Genomic DNA, 22023 nt, shown 5'->3' with positions numbered 1-22023 from the left:
CGCCGCCGGGCGGCGCGCTCCTCCGCGCTCCTCCCCGCCCCTGCCGCGCCGCCCGGCCCACACGCCGCTCAGCCAATCGCAGCGCGGCCCCGTGCTCCCGCCGCCTTCCGTCCCCCCCCGTCCCCCCGTCCCCCCGTCCCCCCGTCCCCCCCCCCCCCCCCCCCCCGTCCGTGTTTATTTTCGCCGCGGTAAGGAAGGAAGCCGCGTGATGGGCACCAGCGTCGCCCAATCGGAGAGCCGCCCGCTCGAGGGGGCGGGCAGGCGGTGGTGAGGCCGTGCGGCCTTTGCCCTGCCCTCACCCCCCCCCACCATCCGCATTGTCACCTCCTGCGCTTCTCCCGGGTCTGCTCTCGGCCTCCCGCTGGCGCCGATGGCCGGCGTGATCCGGCGGCTGGATGAAACCGTGGTGAACCGCATCGCGGCCGGCGAGGTCATCCAGAGGCCGGCGAACGCCATCAAGGAGATGATCGAGAACTGGTGAGGGGGGGGCGCGGGCCTGCCCTTCCCCTCCCGCCGGGCCGTCCCGCGTGGGCGGGGGGTCCGCGTCCGGCCGGGAGCGCGGCCCGGGCCTGCGCTGGGGGCTGTTGTGCTGGGGGCCGTGTCGGCGGCTGGGCCGTGTGGCTTGGAGGAGGCGGGGATTGGTTTGGAGCGGGGGGAATTCCAGCGTGAGCGACGAGCCGGGTAGAAGCAGGTTGCGGCTCGTCGTGAGAGCAGTGAAGTGTTAAACCCAAGTGGTGTAGTCCTTTGGAGCTGCCGCTCTCCAGAACGCTCTCTTGGTTCCTGCAGTTTGGATGCTAGATCCACGAGTATCCAGGTGGTCGTTAAAGAAGGAGGTCTGAAGCTCATCCAGGTCCAGGACAACGGCTGTGGGATCCGAGTGAGTAAACAAAGCCGACAGCTGTGTGCTGATGCTTCATGCTGCCTTTTAAAACTTATTTCAGTTCATAAGTATTTCTGATCTTGAATATACTTGGAAAGTGACCGTTGCTTGTCCCCCTCATATAGAAGGAAGATCTGGACATTGTGTGTGAGAGATTTACTACAAGTAAACTGCAAAAATTTGAAGACTTGGCTAGTATTTCTACCTATGGTTTTAGGGGTGAGGTAAGCCCTTCACCAGAGTTTTGCAGCTGTTCTTTGCTTATTATCCTGCTGTAGTGGGCTTTACGTACTGTCTCATTCCCAATACTCTTTACAGAAGCTGCTGTGTTCTGGGAATGTGCCGTGTGAATCTAGTTTAAAATACATTTATTTGTTTTCCAAGATAAGATGGATGCTAGGGAGAGGTGTATATCCTTTTTGCTTTCTGGAGTAAGATTTTTGTTTTTTTAAAGTAAAACAAGGCCTGTCTTCTCAAATGCTGCTTCAGGAACCTACAGGCAAAAGACAATGAAAGATTTGAGTGGAAGGTGAATCTTTGATGTCAGACAATTGTCTAAATGCAACACTTTAAATGTTTGAAATATATATTTGTCTTCCTTTGCTTTTGCTGTGAGTCAGAGTTAGCATCTCTGACCCCTCAGGTAGACTAGTTCTCCAGATTCCCATAGGCTGTATCTAAACTTGTCTGAAAGAAAAGTCCAGGATGAGTTCTGCTTTCTCCTCCAGATGGACAATAAGATATAGAAGTATGTTGCCTGTGCTCAGATACATAAATCATTGCATGCTCCGGACTGCCTGAGTCCTCCGCTCACACACTTGCAATATAATCAGCTCCACAGCCAGTGGAGTCTGCTCCTGAGGCTGGTGTCAGCAGGCTGTGTGGACACATCCGTTGAGTTTTCCAGGAAAACCACGGTAACCCAACTGTGTAATATTACCTACAGTCAGGAGAAGAATGTGAGCAGGGATGAGAAAGCAACAGCTAAAACCTTCCAGCTGTTTTTTTGTTAACCTGAAAGGAAGAAAAGGGTGTAACTGTAATAACTTTGCAAATTTCTTTTAGTTACGTTATGTGGTTAGCTGTTTGCATTGTCAGAGATAATGAAATGCTAGAAAAGCTGAAAGAGGGTCCTGGGTAAAAGTCAGTGTAACAGGTACTAAAACTTGTTACAGCCTTACTGACCTGCAATTCTCTGGTAAGGGTTTTTGTTAATTATTTGCAAGTGGTATATCAAGATTTAGTCGTGCTGTTTAAAATGAACACTCCTCAGTGGTCTCCCATGCAAGGTTTAGAAAGATGCTTTCTCTTTCTCTAGGCATTGGCTAGCATCAGTCACGTTGCTCATGTTACGGTGACAACTAAAACAGCTGATGCCAAGTGTGCATACAGGTATGCCGCCTGTTATCCAGGTGACTTCTGCTGTGTGTAGTAATGAACAGATGTATTTACTTCTCTTTTCAGTGCTCTTATTAAGGATGAGAGTGGGGTGAGGAATTAAGTGTTTCTAGGGTAGTTACAAAAAAAGACCCAAAATGTGAGAAAGCATAGTTTGAGTGATTTTTTTATTCCAGACTGTAAAGGTAAGCTTTAGCTAAGCAATATATTTTAAAAATGGTGGCGGTGGGGAAGTCTTAAAAGGAATTCTACTTCAGCAGCCAGTGTAGGGTAAGCTTTTGTCTTTTTCTCCATTTCAGGATAAAATGATGTGTATACACAGGCAGAATGGCTTGCAAATTTCATGTGTCTCTGAGCACAGGAATCTTCAGCTTAGTTTGCTTTTGTATAGTGCCTAATCATATCCAAAAAATGGTTTTGAATATTCTTCTGAAAAGTCACTCTAAATATAAGCAAGCCTATCCATTAAGTTATCAACTACTTTTAAGAGAAAGAAGGGGGGGGGAAAGTTTTGCATCTTGTTTTTTGAAAAGATTATGTGACTATGGTCTTTCTTGCATTAAGTATGTAGGGTATGCGAGGGCGCAAAAAAAGTATGCCCTGGGAAATTGTTCATCTGTGTAACTTGCTCAGAGACCTCCGTGGGTCAGAAATCTCTTTTGCTCAAAATCCCGTTACAGCTAAAAAGGAAACAGATCTTATGTGTAAAGTCAAGAATTTCTTACTAGTATAGCTGAAGTCTAAAGTCTAGTAGAAGAATAATTATTAGTCCAGGTCTAGCTATTAAAGAAAGATATAATACAATAATCCTGCCTTTACAGGAAAAGTCTCAGTAATACAATTTCAAAACCCATATCCCGCTATCTGCGCCTTTTTCTATGCTGTTATTCCCACTTTCCCACTGCCCCTCCAGGTCCGAGGGTCACTGAAGACAGTTTTCCTTTAGCAGAAACGGGGAGGGTTGCAGCCAATTGCCAGTGTCCCAAGTTCTTTGCTGGGAGGAGTGTCATGACGATGGGATCTCTTTTGTCTTCTCCCTTTTGTCGTCATCTGTCTGTGTCTGCCCCCCTGTAAATCTAGATGTCTGACAACTTTTTATTTTCTGCCTAGAGCTACTTACAGTGACGGAAAAATTAAAGCCCCTCCAAAACCTTGTGCTGGAAACCAAGGAACTCAGATCACGGTAGGTTTTTGTGCCTGTTCTCTCTTGTCCCTTTTCTGTTCTCTGGTCATTATGCTTGAAATGCTTGTTGGTATGTGTTACACTGTAAGGTGTGTGATGTATCACCTTGTAGTATATTTTCCAAATGATGTTGTTGTGTGGTTTGTTGGGTGTTTTTTGTTTTGTTTTCTTCACCAAAGACAGCAAGGTAAATTCAGAAGATCCTGGGGTTTTTTTCTTCCCTCTGAGGACAGCATAGTCATTTACTATCAGAAATATTTCATATCTTTCTGGACTGCTGAAAACCCCAGTGGACAGTTATGGCTACAATAACCTCAGAATGCGGAGGAGTGGTCTACATCGTACGAACCAGACTGGGAAGGTGTGGGCTGGCACAGGAAACTGCAGAACTGCTGTTTGTTTTTCAGTCATGTTTTCATATATCATACCAAGATTTGTATGTGGGTTGGGATTAGGATTGGCATTAGGATTATGAAGAATAAGGAGCTCGGAATGGAAAGGAGTGTGCATGTTGCACAGTGCAGAGTGGAAAGTGGAAGCCTGGCTGAGGAGTCTGCAGGTGTGTGTGTGTCTTGCAGCGGGAGCACACACCCAGCAAGCTTCACATGTCCGTGTTTAGGATAACATGTCTGAAAAAAGAAGTTCACTTTTATGTTTCTTCCTTTCTCAGTATAGCAGCAAAATAATTTGCATATTGTTTAAATAAATAATGAAAATGAACAGTTTAAGCTGCTGTTTTAATGACATTAACAGCCTTGATTGCAGCAACTGTTTTAATATTTACTTGCATTTCATTAAAACACGGTGTACTCAGGGAATCGGTTGTTACCTGGAGTGGAAGGTATATAGCTTTCACTGAAAAGTGAGCTGTAGGGTTGTTGTTATTACTGGTAAAAATACCAAAAGACTTGAAAACATACATTTCTCTGAGTTTGCATTTGGTTAGGCGAACTTAAGCAGGTAAGGAATAAATTGAAAGTTGATCCTTCATAAACTAAAATATTCTCAGAAAATTTTGTAGTATCTATCAAAAGATGGGTTTAGCTTAATTATGTAGTAAAAGGAGATTTAAAAAATTATTTTTAACTGTGATCTTTTTCTCTTTAGGTTGAAGATCTCTTTTACAATGTAAATACCAGGAGGAAAGCTTTAAAAAATCCAAACGAAGAATATGCAAAAATACTAGAAGTTGTTAGCAGGTAAACTGAACTAGGAGGTTCCTTTTTTTTTTTTTTTTTAATTCATAGTACCGTGTGGAGTATTGGGGTTTTTCAGAGGGACTGGCATATGTGTGTTTGATGTCATTATTTTGTTGGTGTTTTTTTTTTTTTTTCAACTATTTGTTAGTGTATGGTGTCAGATAACAGTCCATTTGATACAGAAAGTCCAGAGAAGAAACAGTGTATTTGTTCTTACTAATAACAGTCATAGCCTTCAGCAAACAAATGGTGATAGACTTGAACGAGTGAACTCTCAATGAACTTCAGCTGAATAGAATCCAAGTAAAACTGTGCAGGAGCGTTGAGATTTGTCTGAATATGAAAAAGCTGAATGGCAATTTCACATCCTCAAGAAAAAAAAAAAAAATCACTTTACCTACCAGCTGTTCCCTTGCTGGGTCCCCTTGTTGCATCGCTTGCCACGTGCAGAGGATTTGCAGACAGAATCTACATGATTTAACCAAAAGGACTGTTTCACACTTTCAGTAAACACAAAAGCCAGAGCAGAGTAGGAAGACTGGATGCTATGCATTAGCCTGCTCCCTGAACGAGCTCCATAAGAGTCTTGGCCAGGCAGACTTCGCCAGGAGGTGAAGGAGGGGTCAGGTCGCTCTGCTCCGTGAACAGGCTGATCTGAAGTCTTGATGAGTTACAGGCTTCCAACTCTGCGGTTTTATTCCATTAGGGTTTTACATTTTTGATTTGATTTTTTTTTTTTTCTTCCCCTCTTGAATTTTGAGTTAGTTACTGTCAAATCGCAAAAGTTTAACCTCTGTCTGCATCTTTACGTTTCTCATCTTGCAAGGTTCTACTGTGTGTTCTTTCTCACAACTTAGCAATTTCCCTAGAAGTTTGAGCCGAGGTTATGCAGCTGTAGTGTCTCAGAAGTTGGCCCTGGGATCACAGACAGCTGACCCATCTGGGCAGGGGAAGTTAGAAGGGGGAGCCAGCTGTTTTTCAGATGCTTCTCCATAGTAGTTTAGACTTGATTCTGTTATTCTGAGGAGGTTTTGCTGCTGTTCTAGTTAAACCTATGCAAAGAAACTGAACTAACCAGGTCTATGGAAATTGATCAGGTTTGTTTGAGAAATAAGCTAAGCTGATCCTTGAATTTCACATGGTTTCAGGTGAATTATAAATAGAAAACATTTATTTTTATAGCTGTTTGGTCTACAGAAGCTTAGTTTGGCTCAGATAAGGTTACTGTGTAAGAGGAAATGAAATTGTTTGCCCCTGTTACTAGCTGCATTCACGAAAGTAACCTTTTCTTTCACATACTCCATTCTTATGTTTACCTGTTTTTCAGGTATGCCATCCATAACTCAGGCATCAGCTTTTCAGTTAAAAAGGTACGCGAATAAAGTGTCTATAATTTGACTGTCTATAAATGTGTGTAGTGTGTGTGTGTATATATATATATATATATATATATAGAATGTGAGAATATGTGTGTATGAAAATGCCAGAAAATTTGCACTATATCTTTTGCAATGGGAATATTGCACAGAGCCTTCCCTTGTACTGAAACGTTGCTGTGTATGTTAATACAGTTTGGACAGAAAGCACATTAGTTAAAACTAAACATGACAAAAATGTATTTGTCAGGAGTTTGGAGTTTTCTATGTGGTCAACGTGTTATTTCAGTTTAGCTTTGAGCTGTTTCAGCATCTTTTGAGAGTCTGGTTACTAAGAACTGTATGAAAGAGGATGGGGTAGAGTACCTCTGTTCTGTGGCATTCTTGATAATTATTTACTTAGCTACTTATGTTCCTCACTTTCAAGGATGGATTTACTAGCTTGAATGGGTCTGATGTGATCTAGCAACTCTTGTAGTCCTGTGCCATTTACCATCTGTTGTTTTTCCTAACACAAGTAAATATGTCACCATTTAAAGCAGGGCGGCAATAAACTGAGTGACACACACTCTTTGTTAACCTCCACCCTGCCACCAGAGGAAGGGAAAAGGAGGAAAAGGGAGAGAGACTTACAGACGGAATATAAAAAGTTTTACTAATAATACTAATAATGAGAGAAATAAAATATACAAAACCGGTACTGGGTTTCCTGGAACTAGGGGTTGGGGCGCGGGCACCCCACCAGCAGCTGCCGGGCAGCACCAGGCAGTCCCAGACTGGCCTCGGCACTGGGCAGGAGCTGGACTCAGGAATGCACGGATCGGGATCTGGATCAGGATGGCAGGCAGAACAACAAGCAGGGTCCCCTTCGGAAGCTGGCCGTGGACAAAGAGAGCAAGACCCTCTTGATCCCCCAGCTTTAAACTGAGCACGAGGTGCATGGCATGGCACACTGCGTTGGTCAGCATCGGGTCACCTGTCCTGTCCGCCCCTCCCTGCCAGTGGGACCCTTTACAGCTCCTCACTTGCGGGACCTAAGAGATCTGTCGGTGACCTTGGCTGCTGTAGTGATAGTTATAAACAGGGGCCTTTTTCTGCCTTCCTTTCCTACCGTTAGCTCAGTAAGACTATAAACACCAGGTGTTACCAGCTTTGGAGCGGACAGTGTCTAAAATACGCAGCCAGCTTCAGAAAAGTGCAGTTACTTAGAAGAACTTAGCTGTAGGGAAGATTCACTGAAAGAGAATTGGTTCTGTTTAAACCAAAACCAGGGCAAATAATAATACAAAACATTATAATGATGTCATGTCCTGTGCCTTTGTGTCAGAAATGTTAAGTTTAACGTATTTCTAAAACTTCAGCCAGAACTGTGAATCGATCGATACTCATTTCTGTTCTCTTTAGCAAGGTGATACCGTGTCAGATGTTAGAACCTTATCAAATGCATCAACAGTGGACAACATCAGGTCCATCTTTGGAAATGCTGTTAGCAGGTAAGTTGATGTCAAGTTTGCTTTTGACATGAAGTTTTCTACTAAATCTCCTTCTCCTTTCTCTTTCAAAGAACGCGGGCTGTGCTAACTTTTCCTGCTTCCTTCGAGGTGAATTGCAGAGAAGAGGGAGTGTTGCAATAATAGAGCTCTCCCTTGTCTTGCAGAACATGCGACTTTGGGTCTTTTTAATATATCAAAGGAAAGAGTGAAGTTGCAAAGCTGTTCCTTTAACACACTAAAAGGGAACCATCTGCTTGTAACTTTGTGTGTGCTCATTTAAAAAGAGCAAGCTGTGTTCTCTACAAGTTCCTTGCCCGCCCCTTCCTACGCCATGAAAACCTTACCACTTCTTACCACAGTCTGTCTGATAAATTGAAGTCTCCTCAAATTAGTTTTTCAGAAGTCTTATGGTTTAATGTTTTGACAAAACCTACATTAGCTGAGACTGAGTAAACTAAGGAGAAAAGTTGAAAACAAAGGCAATCATATTTTGAAAATGTATCTGCCACTTCAGGAAAAATTCTCTTTGAGACATTGGGCTGTGAAGAATTCATTCAGTGGACTTGTGGAATGGACTTGTCCCATGAATACTTGGGTGTCAGTTTGATTCAGTTACTGAAGTCACACTTCATGTGTAAGGAATGTAACTTCTAATACATGGAAGCACCTGTATGAAACACAGCGAACTAGAGAGGCTGTTTAGTGATAAGGTTTGCAGTGTTGTTTGTATTTCTTTGTTGTACATTTTTTGCTTACTGCTAATGCTTGTTTGATAGTTTTTCCCTTTTTCCTTGGTACTTCTGAATAAATTGTCCATTTCGACTTAAATGTTTTGATCATATGTTTTGAAGTGAAAGTATTTTTTTTACCTGATTTAAGATGGTGTTTAGTGTTGTTTCAACTTTAAAAATGAACACAAATAAAAATGGCACTCTGTATATGTTGAGCTTGAATTGGAAATAAGTAGCCCATAACCCTTTTCTATGTTAACTGTGGAAGTTGGCATAATGCCTTGCTGCAGGGCTGTCCTCGACAATTATCAAAGTGGATTTCCTTGACTAATGAATCATGAAAATTATAAAAACTATTATGAAAATTGTTAATGTTAGGATCTGTATGCACGAGGAAGAAAAAAATGTTTACATTTTTATGACTTAACAGCCTACAAATAAATATTAGACTGGCAAAAGTGGACAGAGTAGTTCAAGAAAAGGAATGTTCTTCCCTGGCTGCTGACAACTTTGAGGCATCCTTGTCTACCACTGTCAATGACTTAAACAGTGAAATGCATATTGGAATTATCAATGGATGGTTATAATACTATGCATACTATGATATGCAAAGGTATTAAAACAATATTGTGGATACTCCAATCATAATGTATTACTATTTCACATTTACTTAGAAAAAAGAAACAATGCAGTTCAGGTTAAATATTTTTGTAACTCGGCAACGACTCTTTTTAACTCTCAGATAATTCTCATGTTTTCATTAACTGGGATATATACAGAATATAGAACAAAACCACTACTTGTGAGTACTGTTTGAAATTTGCATCAAGAGAAAACCTCTTTTTTTTGTGTGTGTGTTCCGGTCAAATTGTCAATAGGGAACTGATAGAAGTGGGCTGTGAAGATGCAAGTCTGGCCTTCAAAATGAAAGGCTACATCACGAATGCAAACTACTCGGTGAAGAAATGCATATTTTTACTCTTCATAAACCGTAAGTTTAAAAAAAAAAAAAGGCAGCAGGTTGTACAGTCAGATGTTGCTTATGTAATAATCGGAGGAACAAAACTTTCTGAACTACAAAATGTATAAGCATTCTTTAAAACATTGAAGAATAAGCATTACAGTTAATTGTAGAGCTTAAGGTGTTTTTCTGTTTGTAATGTGCATGATGTTTTGCACTATAAGTAGTGGAAAGCAGCTAAGACTGGGCCTAAGAACACTTAAGCTTGTGGAGTATCAAGGTTATGATTGTGTCCTGGCAGCTTACACAGAGTGGTCTCTTGCTTCTGTAGCAACACTGGCACAGGATGCAACAAACCTTGACTCTATGAAATAATGAAAAGGTAATCTAGTTATTTCAGTATTTGGGGGGGGGAAAAAAACAACTTCTAAATATAAAACATACTAAGATGATACTGTCTTTTCCTGGTTTTATGTGAAGAATGAATACATCTTGGGAAAACCGGGTATAACGGATGCCCTCTGAAGATACAGAGCGTGAAGATGTTGGACACTGTGCAGTGTATTTCAGTGGAGCTCTTTGAAAATAGCATTTTGTTCTGTGTTTCAGATCGGTTGGTAGAGTCAGCCGCTTTACGGAAAGCCATAGAAACTGTGTATGCTGCTTATTTGCCAAAAAGTACGCATCCATTCCTATACTTAAGGTAAAGTAATAGGAAGAAGTAGACTTTTAATAGTGTCTTGTAGGATATAGCTAGGTTGAGTAGGTTTAGGAGGACATTTGTGTTCCTGATAGTAGTGTTAAGCATTGCACAGAGGCACTTACTTGCCAGACTGGAGATAATTAAATCATGTTAAAGAAATCTTAAGAAGACAGTCCTTATTTTTGTAAGTAGTGAGTGTCTGTAATTTCAGCTGTGGTCCTTTCATGTTATGGATGCTCTTCACTGAGGAAAATGAGTTACGCTAGGAATACAGCAGAGCATTTAGGGCCAGTCAGATCATTTATTCCAGATTCATTAACATTTGACCTTGCTGGGTTTTATATTTGTGGCTGTATTTTTAACAGTTACTGTTCTTGGTATGCTAATGCAACAGAAAGAAGTGAATTGCATACTGCTTACAGCAAATAATTTTTCTGAAGTCAAGTAATAGCTACAGTTGAACAGAGACTGTCCTTTAAAAACTGGAGAATATGCCATAGAATGGAAAACCTGGCTTTGTAATTGCTAAGCAATTGAATCTCGCTATCCACCAGCGAAACTTACTGATATCCAGTGCTTTCTAACAATAAAGTTCTTGTATTGCAGCATTTAATTGAATTCCTGCTTGGGATTTTTGCTAAATGACAGGGTATCAGAAGTCATTGACTCATGAGACACTGCAAGTAAAAGATACTTGTAAAAACTGTTTCCTCGTAGTAGAACGGAGAATTTGGTTTAAGCTTCCCTATGTAAGGTGATTTTGGTGAGTTTGGAGTAGAATTCCTCAGAGTAATTATTTTTTAATATGCTGCAGTCAGATTTTTTTGGTGTAACTTTAGCAGGTTTGAGGACTATTTTGTCTTCTCTGCATGGAGTAATGGCCCCAACTCTGACAGATTTTGTACTGAACTAATTTGTGCCTTCTCTGCCATCCATGGGAAATTTTAGGTTAACTTCTAAAATGTTTTCCAGCCTGGAAATAGTCCCCCAGAATGTAGATGTGAACGTGCACCCTACAAAACATGAGGTCCATTTCCTTCATGAAGACAGTATTCTAGAGCGTGTGCAACAACATGTAGAGAGCAAGTTACTGGGCTCTAATTCTTCAAGGATGTACTTCACTCAGGTGAGAATACTTGTTTCAAGTGACCGCAGCTCTGTGCTGTTTTAACTGTTGTGGATGTGTTTACTCAGTTCAGTAGTACAATTTATGCAGTAAATGATTGTCGTCAGTGTTATACTGGTATCTCAAGATCTTTGCCATGTTTCAGGGATGAAATTGCCTTAATAAACCAATGTTAATGCGGCGGTGAACTTACTGGGGGGAAAAGTACGTGAAAACATTTTACATATCTTTCTGTCAAGTATCTGTTCAATCTTTTTATTTTACAAGTATATTAGCCTTCCATGTGGTAAATTGTTTTTATTCTGCCTTGGTTTATGTGAAATGCGTGTGACTGAGGATATTAATTGTTCTATGTATTTGACAGCACTTTAGACTTAATCTAAAAGAAAAAATCAGAAAAAAGATTTCCTAATTTCTCTTTATATAGAGCATAGTGTAAGAATTATAATCTTTAAAAGAAGAAAAATTCCTCATGCTTTTTTTAAATGAAAGATTTTCTGAGACAAGGGAATGCTAACTAGTGATTTCACTAACTGCCAAGATGATGACATTCATGCTGTATGTATAGCACATGCAAAGTTGGCAGCCTGTTTAAGCAGTTGACTCTGCATTTGTGGGGCTTTTAAGTTCCTTGTCCCTGAGCTGTAAGGTGCTCTGAGAAATGTGGCTGACCTTTGTGGGTTTTTTACCTTCTTGGTGTTGAATCTCTTCTCTTTATGTCCCCATATCTGAACAAAGACATTGCTTCCTGGGGCCGACTGTTCTTCCAGCGAGGTTGTAAAACCGGCAGCGAGCTCTTCTGCAGTTACCAAAGGAACCGGTGATAAAGTTTACGCGCATCAGATGGTCCGCACTGATTCCCGAGAGCAGAAACTGGATGCTTTTATTCAGCCAGTGAACAACCCCCTGAGTACAGGCCCCACTGAAGCAACGGCAGAGGTTAATGCGGGACCTCCGGAGGGTGTGGTCAGGCCACCAGATGCTGAAATGGAAGACGTCAGCGATCTCGTTGAGATGGCTGATGTTCAGGAGGACACAACGGTGCCTGGGGGGCTGAGTGAGAGTGGACGCTTGTCTCCTGAGACAGTGCCTCCTCGGTAAGTCTCATCTTTTCCTGAGGTCGTGCAAGGCTACCTAGTACCTCATGGAATGGCCCTGAAACTGAAGAGTTCTCTGATCTCGTTGCACTTCTGCTTTTTCATAAGGAAAAAATTTTCCTGGAATAATTTTCCATGGCATTTTAATGAGAAATTAAACTTCACTTGTGAACTGTAAATTATATAACTAGTGATGAATTTTGTAACTGGAGTGAGATTTCCCTGCATACTGAAAGGCAGGAAGCAGTGTAAATAATGACATTAACTTCAGTTTAGGGAGATCGTACTGGTCTGTTGCTATCTGGAGGCCCCCCTTTTGTGAGGGGATAGAAAGGTAGAAGCCACGTCACTGAATTTTGCAGACATTACCCTAGTAAAGACGCAAGCGCTGTAAGCTTTTTATAACTCCTGCAGGAGCTGTTATGAGGCCAAAGTCTTCTGAGGGCATCTGATTCCACCCCCACCCCCCTCCCAGTATTATAGAAAAATGATCATGAAAAAAGTCATTAGAAATACATTTTTTTGATGTGTTCTTTAGAGCCCAATTGTCTTCGTGCTTAACAACAGATGTCTGATGTGATTGGTATTAGAGTGTCGTAGATTCTCTTATAAACTACCTTTTCCTAGCAAGTTATGCCTCGGAAGTAAAATAAAACCATCTGTCTTTCTGGGAAACTTTGGGAAACTTTCTGCATTTCCTGTGTGAACTTACAGCACACGACTTGAGCATTCCTTCTGTTGCATGTATGTTTTGCCTAAGTGATAGGAGAATCGAATGTAATTTAATTCCTTATATTTTGGTATTACAGAAAGAGACCACGTGAAGACATGGACATAGAAATGGAGAAAGAAGACGCAAGAAGGGACATGACTGCTGCCTGCACCGCCAGAAGAAGAATTATCAACTTGACCAGCGTATTGACTCTCCAGGAGGAAATTAGTAGCCAGGCTCATGCAAGTAAGCAAGCCTTTTGCTTCTCAGATTATTGTTATTCCACGAACTAAATAGGCTTGTTAGAACTGCTGAGGAAGAAGATATTTAACAGGTGGTCCAGTTGGCTCACTGTGCTGCTAAGTGAGCTTTTAACAAAAATATTTGTTAAACATCAAGGGCCAAACTTCTAAACAGGCAGCTGCCACACTGGAGGACTATTAAAAACTTTCATGTACCTTGTTAGTTGATAGAATGCATAAAACATCTATATATTTTGCAAACCTTAACTTGCATCATAACTAATTAACACTATAAAATCACAGCTTGAAAAGCTAAGTTATTTTGTAAGTTTCAAACGGAAATAGCAGCTACGATGTGGTCATTACAAAAATTTTGCTTAGTCGTGTGATTATCAAGTAGGCTGGGACAGGCTTGGTAATCATCGTTTTTATTTACTGCTTTTGCTTTTAATTTTCATTTTTATCTGTCCCACTTACATTATATTATGAGACTGGTGAAATGCTATTCTCTCTTGTTTTAGAAAAAGGTAAAAGGTTTGCAATTCTTGCTAGGGTTGTTTCCCTCTTAGTTCTTTCAGTTGCCTTCAGTCATACTGAGTCACACAACTGGTATTATTCAGTTTGTCTAAATATTAGGAATCTCGTGTTCTGGGGGTTTTGTTGAATTTATTTTGATCTTTCTGGTAGTAAGAATTCAGGATGTGCCACAGCTTGAAATGGCTAAACTAACAGACATCTGTAATAAATGACCTTTTTTATAAATTACTAAAGATCTTGATCTTTTAAAAAACATGTGCTTACACCTGACTTCTGCTCCAGAAAAAGTTTTGCGTTAGGCGGGTAATTCTGAGCCGGTAATTCCTCATCTATCTGTCACTGTTTAAACACTGAAATCAAAGAGTTGTCCCTGAGCTATAAAGTGTCCAAAAATGTCTCAAAATACGTGGTAGAACTCTTGCAGCTGCTTGAGGTTGTGTCTTGTCTTCACATGCGTAAAATACCTACAAGAGACCTTTGCAAGAAAGAAATACTCTTCTCAACAATACCGTATTCCTTTGGAAAAGGTAACAGTGGAAGCTGGGTAGTGTAGTGCTTTGTACGTGCTATGACTGCAGCGCCAAGCTCCCGTAATGAAGCACTGGTGGCATTTTTTGTGGAATGCCTAAAATGAACTCTTACTATAGAGTCTGTGTTCTCATACTTTTTTTAAAAAAATATATATAAATGAGAAGGCTGGAAACTTAATTTGGACCTATTCTATCACAATTTCAGAATTTAGTCTGACAATACTAGATTTTGTTGCAAAGTTGTTTTACATCTGCAGTTCTCTTTTAAGTATGTCTGTGCTCCCTTGATAATCTCCTGTGGCTGGAGATGAATTTTGAAAGGCTATTCATGTCAAACAGGTATTTTTAAATTTTTTTTTTAAATTTGCATTTGTAGTTTAACTGTTATATAACTATTCTCACATATGCTCTACTATATCTGAGCATATGTGTATGCACACAAATGATCAATATTTCAGAACGTGAACAGTTGGTAGGACAGGCCTATAAGAAGCAGCAGGGGTGTAGCAGTGGCTGAAGGATAATCTGAGACTTTAATGCTGAAAAGACACAAACCACAACTAAATAAATTAGGGTAGGGTTGCAAATATGAAATTGCATCCCTTTTTTTTTTCCTTCCCCACCCCCTTGATTGTTTCAGATCTTCAGGAGATGCTACGTGATCACTCATTTGTTGGCTGTGTCAGTCCTCAGTGGGCACTGGCCCAATACCAGACAAAACTGTACCTTCTCAATACAACAAAACTCAGGTAAAGAAGCTGTTAGATTTGTTGGAAGTGGAAATAACTACCAGCTACCAAGCTAGTTAGAAGAAGGAAAGAAATGACAGGAAAAACATTATTTTCTTGTTGCCTATCTGAAAAGTCATGAGGCTAAAGATTAAGCAGTCAGTTCAGAACAGTGGGAACAAGTCTGGCATGCTTTGGAAAACTTGCAGGTAATCACTGTAATTAAAATGCCAGCTGCTGCATTGTGTGCTCACAGATGGGGTAAGGGAAAGACATTTTATTTGCTTCATGATTGTCTGCAGCACGCTGTATAAAGATGAGCAAGCAAAGGCTTCAGAAAAGTCACGTAAAACATTGTACCCAGTTGAGTTAAGAGAAGCTGCAGGACATGATCATAACACAAAGTTGGTATTTTTGCATGTGAAGCCTTACAGGGCCAGCTATGCAAATTTTGTAACAAGAGAATATACTTCAGATAGACATGTCTATCAGTTCCCAGGCTCCGGTGCATTTCTTGCAGTGCAGCAAAGGAGTGAAGAGGTTGAAATAGAAGGTATCTGGTAATAAGCCGACAGTGGCTGCGTGCTTGAGTATGTAACACTTCTGCACCAATGTGACTGATGGTGTCAGAAACCAAGAACCAGGTTTAGTTGTAAACATCTAGATAGTACGTGTGAATCTTAAACTGTTTAGTTAAAGTAATATCTTTGTTAATATGAATGGCTATGTATGTCTGATGTTTCCAAGATGACCCTTACTTTCCCTTCTTAATTATGGTAACTTGGACATACGTGATCCTGTCTATATAACTAATTGTTGTACTTCAATTTAGCCAAGAACTCTTCTACCAGATACTTATTTATGACTTCGCAAATTTTGGAGTCTTAAGGTTGTCTGTAAGTATAATTTTACATTAAAAATCTTCTTATATAGGATATAAAAACTTACAATAAGCCTGTCCTTTCAGACAAATGTATAGTTTTACAGGTTGATTTTTTTGTCCACTACAAGAGCGGTGTTTTGCTTTATTCACAGTAAGAACAGATTGTAGAATGTAGAAAACTGTTAGTAATTTTGTAGCTACTACTACTCTTAAGTTGTCATCCTGGCTGCTTGTTATTAGTGTCACTTCTAGATATTCACCAAGTTTTGTTGTTGCTCATTACATTGGGGCAAATAATTAATTTGAATACAATTTGTCAGAAATACAGTGTTGATTGCTAGCGTTTATCCTGTAAATATCACAGCACTTTGCAGGATTGTGGACTACACAGAATTATAGCAGAAAGAAATTCACACTTTTTAGACTGGTTATGATGAGCAGAACTGTTTTCTCTGCAGGCCAGAAATGGTATATTACAGTTAGTTTATACACGTGAAGGAAGAACCTATAGATTTCCAGTAGAACGTGTTGATCATTAACAGCAATTTTGTCTTCTCCATTTTTAGGAGCCAGCTCCTTTATATGACCTTTCAATGCTTGCTTTAGAGGATCCTGAAAGTGGATGGACAGAAGAAGACGGCCCAAAGGAAGGGCTTGCTGACTACATTGTGGAGTTTCTGAAAAAGAAGACTGAAATGTTGAAAGATTATTTTTCTCTTGAAATTGATGAGGTGACTGCTACTATTACTTGTGACAGTAGACGAATGGCGTTACATGTTGGTAACAGATAACTGCAGTAGTTTGCTTGCACAACTTCCTGGAGCTAGGTCTTGGTGATAGTAAGATGTAGGTGGCTTACCCCTTTCATTAAAAATGCTCAGGACTTATGCTGCTTTTAGAGGGGGGCTACACAAAGAAGTTTAAGTAGTTGCCAAATAATTTAATCATTGCTTCTGTAACCAGAGTGATGCTGATGTCTTATCCAAACAAGGTGCGCAGCTTAACCAGCTCTCTAGCCAGGCAGGGCTGCAGCATTGCTGTTGCTCTTGATGTGGCTATTTTTTTTTTTTTTGTGTGTGTGTGTGTGGTCTAATGCATCCCCTACTCTGTACAAAACTGAACAGCTTCATCAAGGGTCATATAACCCAGACACTTCACACAGATATTCTCCTAGGAAGTGGGATCTGTGTAGTCCATGGCTAGAGGTAGAGGAGGAGGCTGAATTCAGGTCTCCCTGAGCTGAGTGGCTAGAATCTAGGCCTCATTAAGTTAAACACCACCACTAACCCTCTTCCAGCAATGTCTGCCTGGCATCAGGCTTTAAAAACTTGTAATTTCAGATACCCCTAAGGCTCACTAAGTTTGGTAAGAATCAGTCTTACAGTAGGTAACAGTTTTGGTGCATTTACTGCAGGAAAGAACTTTTTTTTTTTTACTGAAGCAGCAGCATTGCCTTGCAGGAAGGAAACCTTACTGGGTTACCGCTTCTGATAGACAACTATGTTCCGCCTCTGGAAGGACTGCCTATGTTTATCCTTCGCTTGGCCACAGAGGTATATTCTCTTAATGATTCTATTCCTTCACAAATGACTTTTTCTGTTTAGGAAATAATGAAACAAATCAACTGAATTCATCAGAAGCTGTAAAGGCAAGGCTGGAGTTGGTTAAATGTACTGTTATATGCTCCAGACACTTTTGCTGTGGTTACTCATTAGTTGTGCTTTGCCTCTACATTCATAAATACTGGCTGAATGAGAATATATTTTGATTTGAAAGCCTGTGTTTCTACCTGTTGTTGTATACCTTTGCCTTATCAGCATAAAAATGGCCAAGACGTTATGACTCTTCCTTATGAAGAATCTCTGTCAAGTCTGACTGCTACCCAGATTCTCTTAAATGACTTTTCTTTCTTGTAACAGGTAAACTGGGATGAAGAAAAGGAGTGTTTTGAAAGCCTAAGTAAAGAATTAGCCATGTTCTACTCCATTCGAAAGCAGTATATAATAGACGAAGCCAACCTGACAGACTCTCAGGTACAAGAATATGTAACCAGTCATATGAACAAACAATTAACCACACACTGGAAACTTTTTGTAAGCTATGGACTTCTAGTTCCAACTCTACTTTCAGTGAAGTGAATCAAGTAGCAGTGTGGCAAGATTCTGACAGACTGTGGCTTACATTTTCTGAAGCAGTAAGAGAACACTTTAACATTAGGCATTGCAGTGTACTTAATATTGCAACAGTCCTTGGCCTCTGAGTTTGGGATGTATTTTTAACCTGTTGAGCTATGATAAATTGCTACAGAAGAGTAAGGATGTATATGAATTAAAAATATAGTCTGCTTGTGTCTAAGTATCTGTTTAGTCATTCAGTCAAGCTAGCCCATTTGGCAAGTGACACTACTCAAATAGACTTTCTGGAGCTTAAAATTAACTTCACTGTATAGAATGAATTTCCTCTCTAAAACCAGTGGAATTTTACACTCTCTGTAGTCTCACATTAATAGTTTAAGGAGTGTTCTCCTTTAGTAAAAGAGAATTTCAGTTTAATTGTGTGTCCTTTTTCTTCTGTATTTCAGAATGAAGATTCTGACTCTGGTTCAACAACATGGAAATGGACTGTGGAACATGTACTTTACAAAGCTTTTAGGACTCATCTTTTACCTCCTAAGCACTTCACAGAAGATGGCAATGTTTTGCAGCTTGCTAATCTCCCTGACCTGTATAAAGTTTTTGAGAGATGTTGAGTTATTTGTATGGACTGTTTTTTAGATACGCACCATTCATGCAAACATTCTGTTTTACATAGTAGATGATAAAGCTGCAATTACGACCAGGGAAAGAGGGCATTTAATATCATAATAACATAAACAAATAGTCTATTTTCCCTTCTGTTGATCAAAGAATAAAAAGAAGTCCTAAAATAAAGTCTTCACTAGTAAGCAGTATGCTAACAGAATATAACTTCTACTGAAGAAAATTTGCTGAAGTAATTGTGAAAGGAGGTAGAGCTGTACTTAACTGAAATGTAAGTACTTTAATTTGGCTTGCTTCTTGAAAGCAGTAGGGGGTGAATGACAGAAAGCACCTTCTTCCCTGTGTTGCCCCCTGCTGATGGCAAGACTGTCAATGAGAGAACTACGGGAGCATAACGTCCTCCTGAGCCACCCAGACCAGCAAGGGCAAGTGGATTCCTGGCTCGGCTGGCACAGGTGTTAACAGCTGAGCAACCAATAAAGTGACCTTTGATGCAAATGACTGGCCACATGCTACTTTGTGGTGACTGGGGACATCCAGCCTATAGGGACTGGTAAAGGGAATCATGTTTCTGCAGGTTCCTGATCCCCTACAAAACTAATAACCCACAAAATTGTAAGTATATTTAAACTGTTACATTGATTTTTTTTTTTTCCTTTGTGTTATTTAATGGAAACCCAATTACATAATGCCAAGTTTCTGGCACAAAATGAAAAATACCTGTAATAAGGCTGAAACAGCTTTTTAAAAAAATATGTGTCTATATATACACACACATAGTTCAGAGCTTTAAGCAACCTGATACAGATTAACTGTCTTCCTAATGTGAAAAAAATGCAGGAAACTTCTTGCAAAATGTATTTTGAGGTTAATATTGCAATAAATCATCAATCAAAACATTCCTAAGCCTGTCATGGATTACAAAATGACAATCAGGTAATGGTTAGTTTAGGCAACAGGTTGCTGGGTTTGTAGGTTGTTGGTGTTTTTCTTTCTTTTAGATTACTCATTGAAACTGCTTTTTGAAACAATCATTTCAAATTTCATTTTCAAGGCCAATAAAAAGCAAACCCAACAAATGACAAAGAGCACACAGCCACATTTGTTGCATTTACAACAGTTCTGAAATTCAGCTTTACAAAACTAGAAAACCCCAGGGTGAGCTTCTTTCTTGCCTGCTTATTTAACTCCTCAAATCAACTCTAGTACTCGTGACTTGCAGGAAAATGGAAGAACGGTCTCCTGGCCTGACATGCATTAGTATAAGTTAAAATGCTCAACACCCTCAACTCTAGATTCTGCTGTTGTTGTTTTTCTGAGCGCAACTTTCATCACCGAGGTCAAGAAATGTATCGTGACAATCAGTACTGTACTATCCCTAAATCTCAGCAAGCCACGTTCAAGGTCATTCATCTCAAGCTCATTCCTTCAAATTAAAACAGTAGTTTATTTCAAAAGTCATCTACTTGTTCCTGCTTGGTATGCTGACCCACGCCCCTGCTGGCAGGACACCACTGCCAAAGGAACCTGCCCTGAGGAGCCGGTGTACTGTTCCAGAAGGACAGCCTGGAGACCAACCACATCTGGGGTAGGTGGATAAGGCTGACCCCTTCAGAGCGGTTCTAAGCAGAAGGTAAGGCAGCCTGCTGTCAGACTGTCACACCAAGTATTCAGGCTCTCACCACTGGCTTTCACAGGAACAACATTTGTGCTATAAACACAAGCAGGCACCATTTTCTACGAAGAGCAGATGGAAAGTGCTTCTGGGAATATCTTTGGGATTGCCCAAGGAGAGGAGAAACATCCTGGGGAAGGGCAGGATTGAACAACTGAGGTCTTGTATTTGCTTAGCAGAGTTTACTACACAAAAAAAAAAGTTATTTTGGATCAAGTATTTTAACTCATTTCTGTGCCATAACTGATGCATTTTAGATTTCCAGGAGATACAACCTCTCACAGTAGCAACTAGACAACTGTTCGTGGAATTGCTTAAGGGAGGAGTATCTTTGGCAAACTACCCATGTATGAGAACAGGGCATCTCATTTAACTCAACACACAGACTGACTACCTCAACCATGCACCACAGGAAGAAAACATGATGGTTTACAAAAGGTTTGCAAAATCTTCACCTCAAGTTTGCAAGTTATTTGTGTTTGGTTTAACAAAATACACCCCACCCCCCCTTCCCTGAGCTTCCAGATTTGTGTCAGGAGTGCATATGGCTTGTTCTGCTTTACAGCTAATGATTTTGTATTTATCTCCCTTTCCTAATTTTTCTGAGTACTGAAGTGCAGGGGGAAGTAGGCACTGAGAATAAGGTTATGTTTCTTACACTGCCAGAGGAATTCCATATTGCAGATTGAGGAAGGTGTTCAAATAGCTGTACACCTAGATGAAGTTCATAGGTTTAATGGAATTTTTAACATCCTATCCCAGATGCTTTTTTTCTCATTAATATTTGGTTAGGAACATTCTAGCATTAAGTGACAGGTTTTGGTTTATTTTTTTCTTCTAATGATTTATTCTTACCTGCATCCTCTGAAACAGATCTTGAATATTCTGAAGGGATACAAGTGATAGACTTCATCCTGGCTTATTTTTTTCATCCAGCAGTCACAGAAGAGAATTCTAGAAACAGCACACTGAAGCCAATGCCACCACTTACTGCCTTCGATGTATATTGATCTTCAATGTGAAAAAAGATAGACTACCTATTCTTTTAGTCACACACTTATTTAGAGAACTGTTATTGGGAGAAAAAAAGGCAGGTGATGATTTTACAGTTAAAGCTTCATAGCAATTGAAGTGAAATACAATAGCTGTGAAAGTATTCTCAAAACATCTGTTTCAACGTAGCTCTTGCAGACTTCCATAGCATCACCTTCATCTCTACATCTTCCTCTCCTTTCCTCTTGTACTGCAACCCTCAACTCCAATAGGACAGCTAAGCAAGTGATCACCCTAATGACTCAAGCCCACTTTTAGTAAATGATCTCCCAGCCCACTTGCAATGTCTCATACCCAAATGTGGGGTTCGCTGCTGTGGAGCAGGGCTTGTAGGCCTTGCTTGACTAAAGTCAGTGATCAAAGGATGCCCTGATGAAAGATTCAAGGACTGTGGAAAAGTACAGGAAGAAGTAAACAAGAACGGAAGCAAAGATTCATAAAGAAATGGGACTGAATGATCTGCCAAGAAATGCAGTTGGCAAGTAAAGATGTTACTGTGAGGAAGTTATATCCTGTACTAATGAGAAACTAGATATCGAATATAATCAGTAGTTGTCACCATAAATATCAGGTATAATCTGTAGCTGCCACTAGAGAATTGCATGTTCCGATGAGATAATCTCAAAAATAGTATATAAGGTACTGAATCTATGAATAAAGTTTGACATTTGCAGCATTCATATTGTATGCATATGCTTTGTCCATCTTCACCACGGACATGTCACAACACCCAAAGCTGAAAAAAGATCCTGCATCC

At 40.2% G+C, this 22023-nt stretch overlaps 1 protein-coding gene across 5 annotated transcripts; it reads left to right on the top strand.

The window, feature by feature from the left end:
• Positions 1-370: 370 nt before the first annotated feature.
• MLH1 (mutL homolog 1) lies at positions 371-21914 on the top strand. 5 transcript variants are annotated; one of them, XR_012763715.1, is made up of 21 exons: positions 371-477; positions 787-877; positions 1006-1104; positions 2199-2272; positions 3389-3461; positions 4569-4660; positions 5988-6030; positions 7441-7529; positions 9139-9251; positions 9831-9924; positions 10897-11050; positions 11789-12147; positions 12957-13105; positions 14809-14917; positions 15729-15792; positions 16346-16510; positions 17240-17332; positions 17699-17812; positions 18361-19153; positions 20471-20651; positions 21087-21914. XR_012763715.1 is itself a non-coding variant. In XM_075418693.1 (19 exons), the coding sequence occupies exons 1-19, from the start codon at positions 371-373 to the stop codon at positions 18526-18528; spliced, it is 2250 nt and encodes a 749-aa protein (XP_075274808.1). In that variant the 3' UTR covers positions 18529-19437. The 5 variants fall into 5 exon arrangements, 3 of the variants coding, with proteins under 3 accessions (XP_075274808.1, XP_075274810.1, XP_075274811.1); XR_012763714.1 differs by having other exon boundaries at positions 20471-21914; XM_075418693.1 differs by lacking the exons at positions 20471-20651; positions 21087-21914 and having other exon boundaries at positions 18361-19437.
• The last annotated feature ends 109 nt before the right edge of the window (positions 21915-22023 follow it).

The sequence above is a fragment of the Opisthocomus hoazin genome, chromosome 4, assembly GCF_030867145.1.
Source record: "Opisthocomus hoazin isolate bOpiHoa1 chromosome 4, bOpiHoa1.hap1, whole genome shotgun sequence".
NCBI lineage: Eukaryota > Metazoa > Chordata > Aves > Opisthocomiformes > Opisthocomidae > Opisthocomus > Opisthocomus hoazin.
This window is presented reverse-complemented; position numbering and strand designations above follow the sequence as displayed.

Coding starts and splice junctions, on each gene's coding strand:
- MLH1 (XM_075418693.1), top strand. CDS start 371: ATGGCCGGCGTGATCCGGCGGCTGGATGAAACCGTGGTGAACCGCATC. Junction 1,105..2,198: donor CCTATGGTTTTAGGGGTGAG/GTAAGCCCTTCA, acceptor CTCTTTCTCTAG/GCATTGGCTAGCATCAGTCA. Junction 16,511..17,239: donor TTTCTCTTGAAATTGATGAG/GTGACTGCTACT, acceptor ATTGCCTTGCAG/GAAGGAAACCTTACTGGGTT.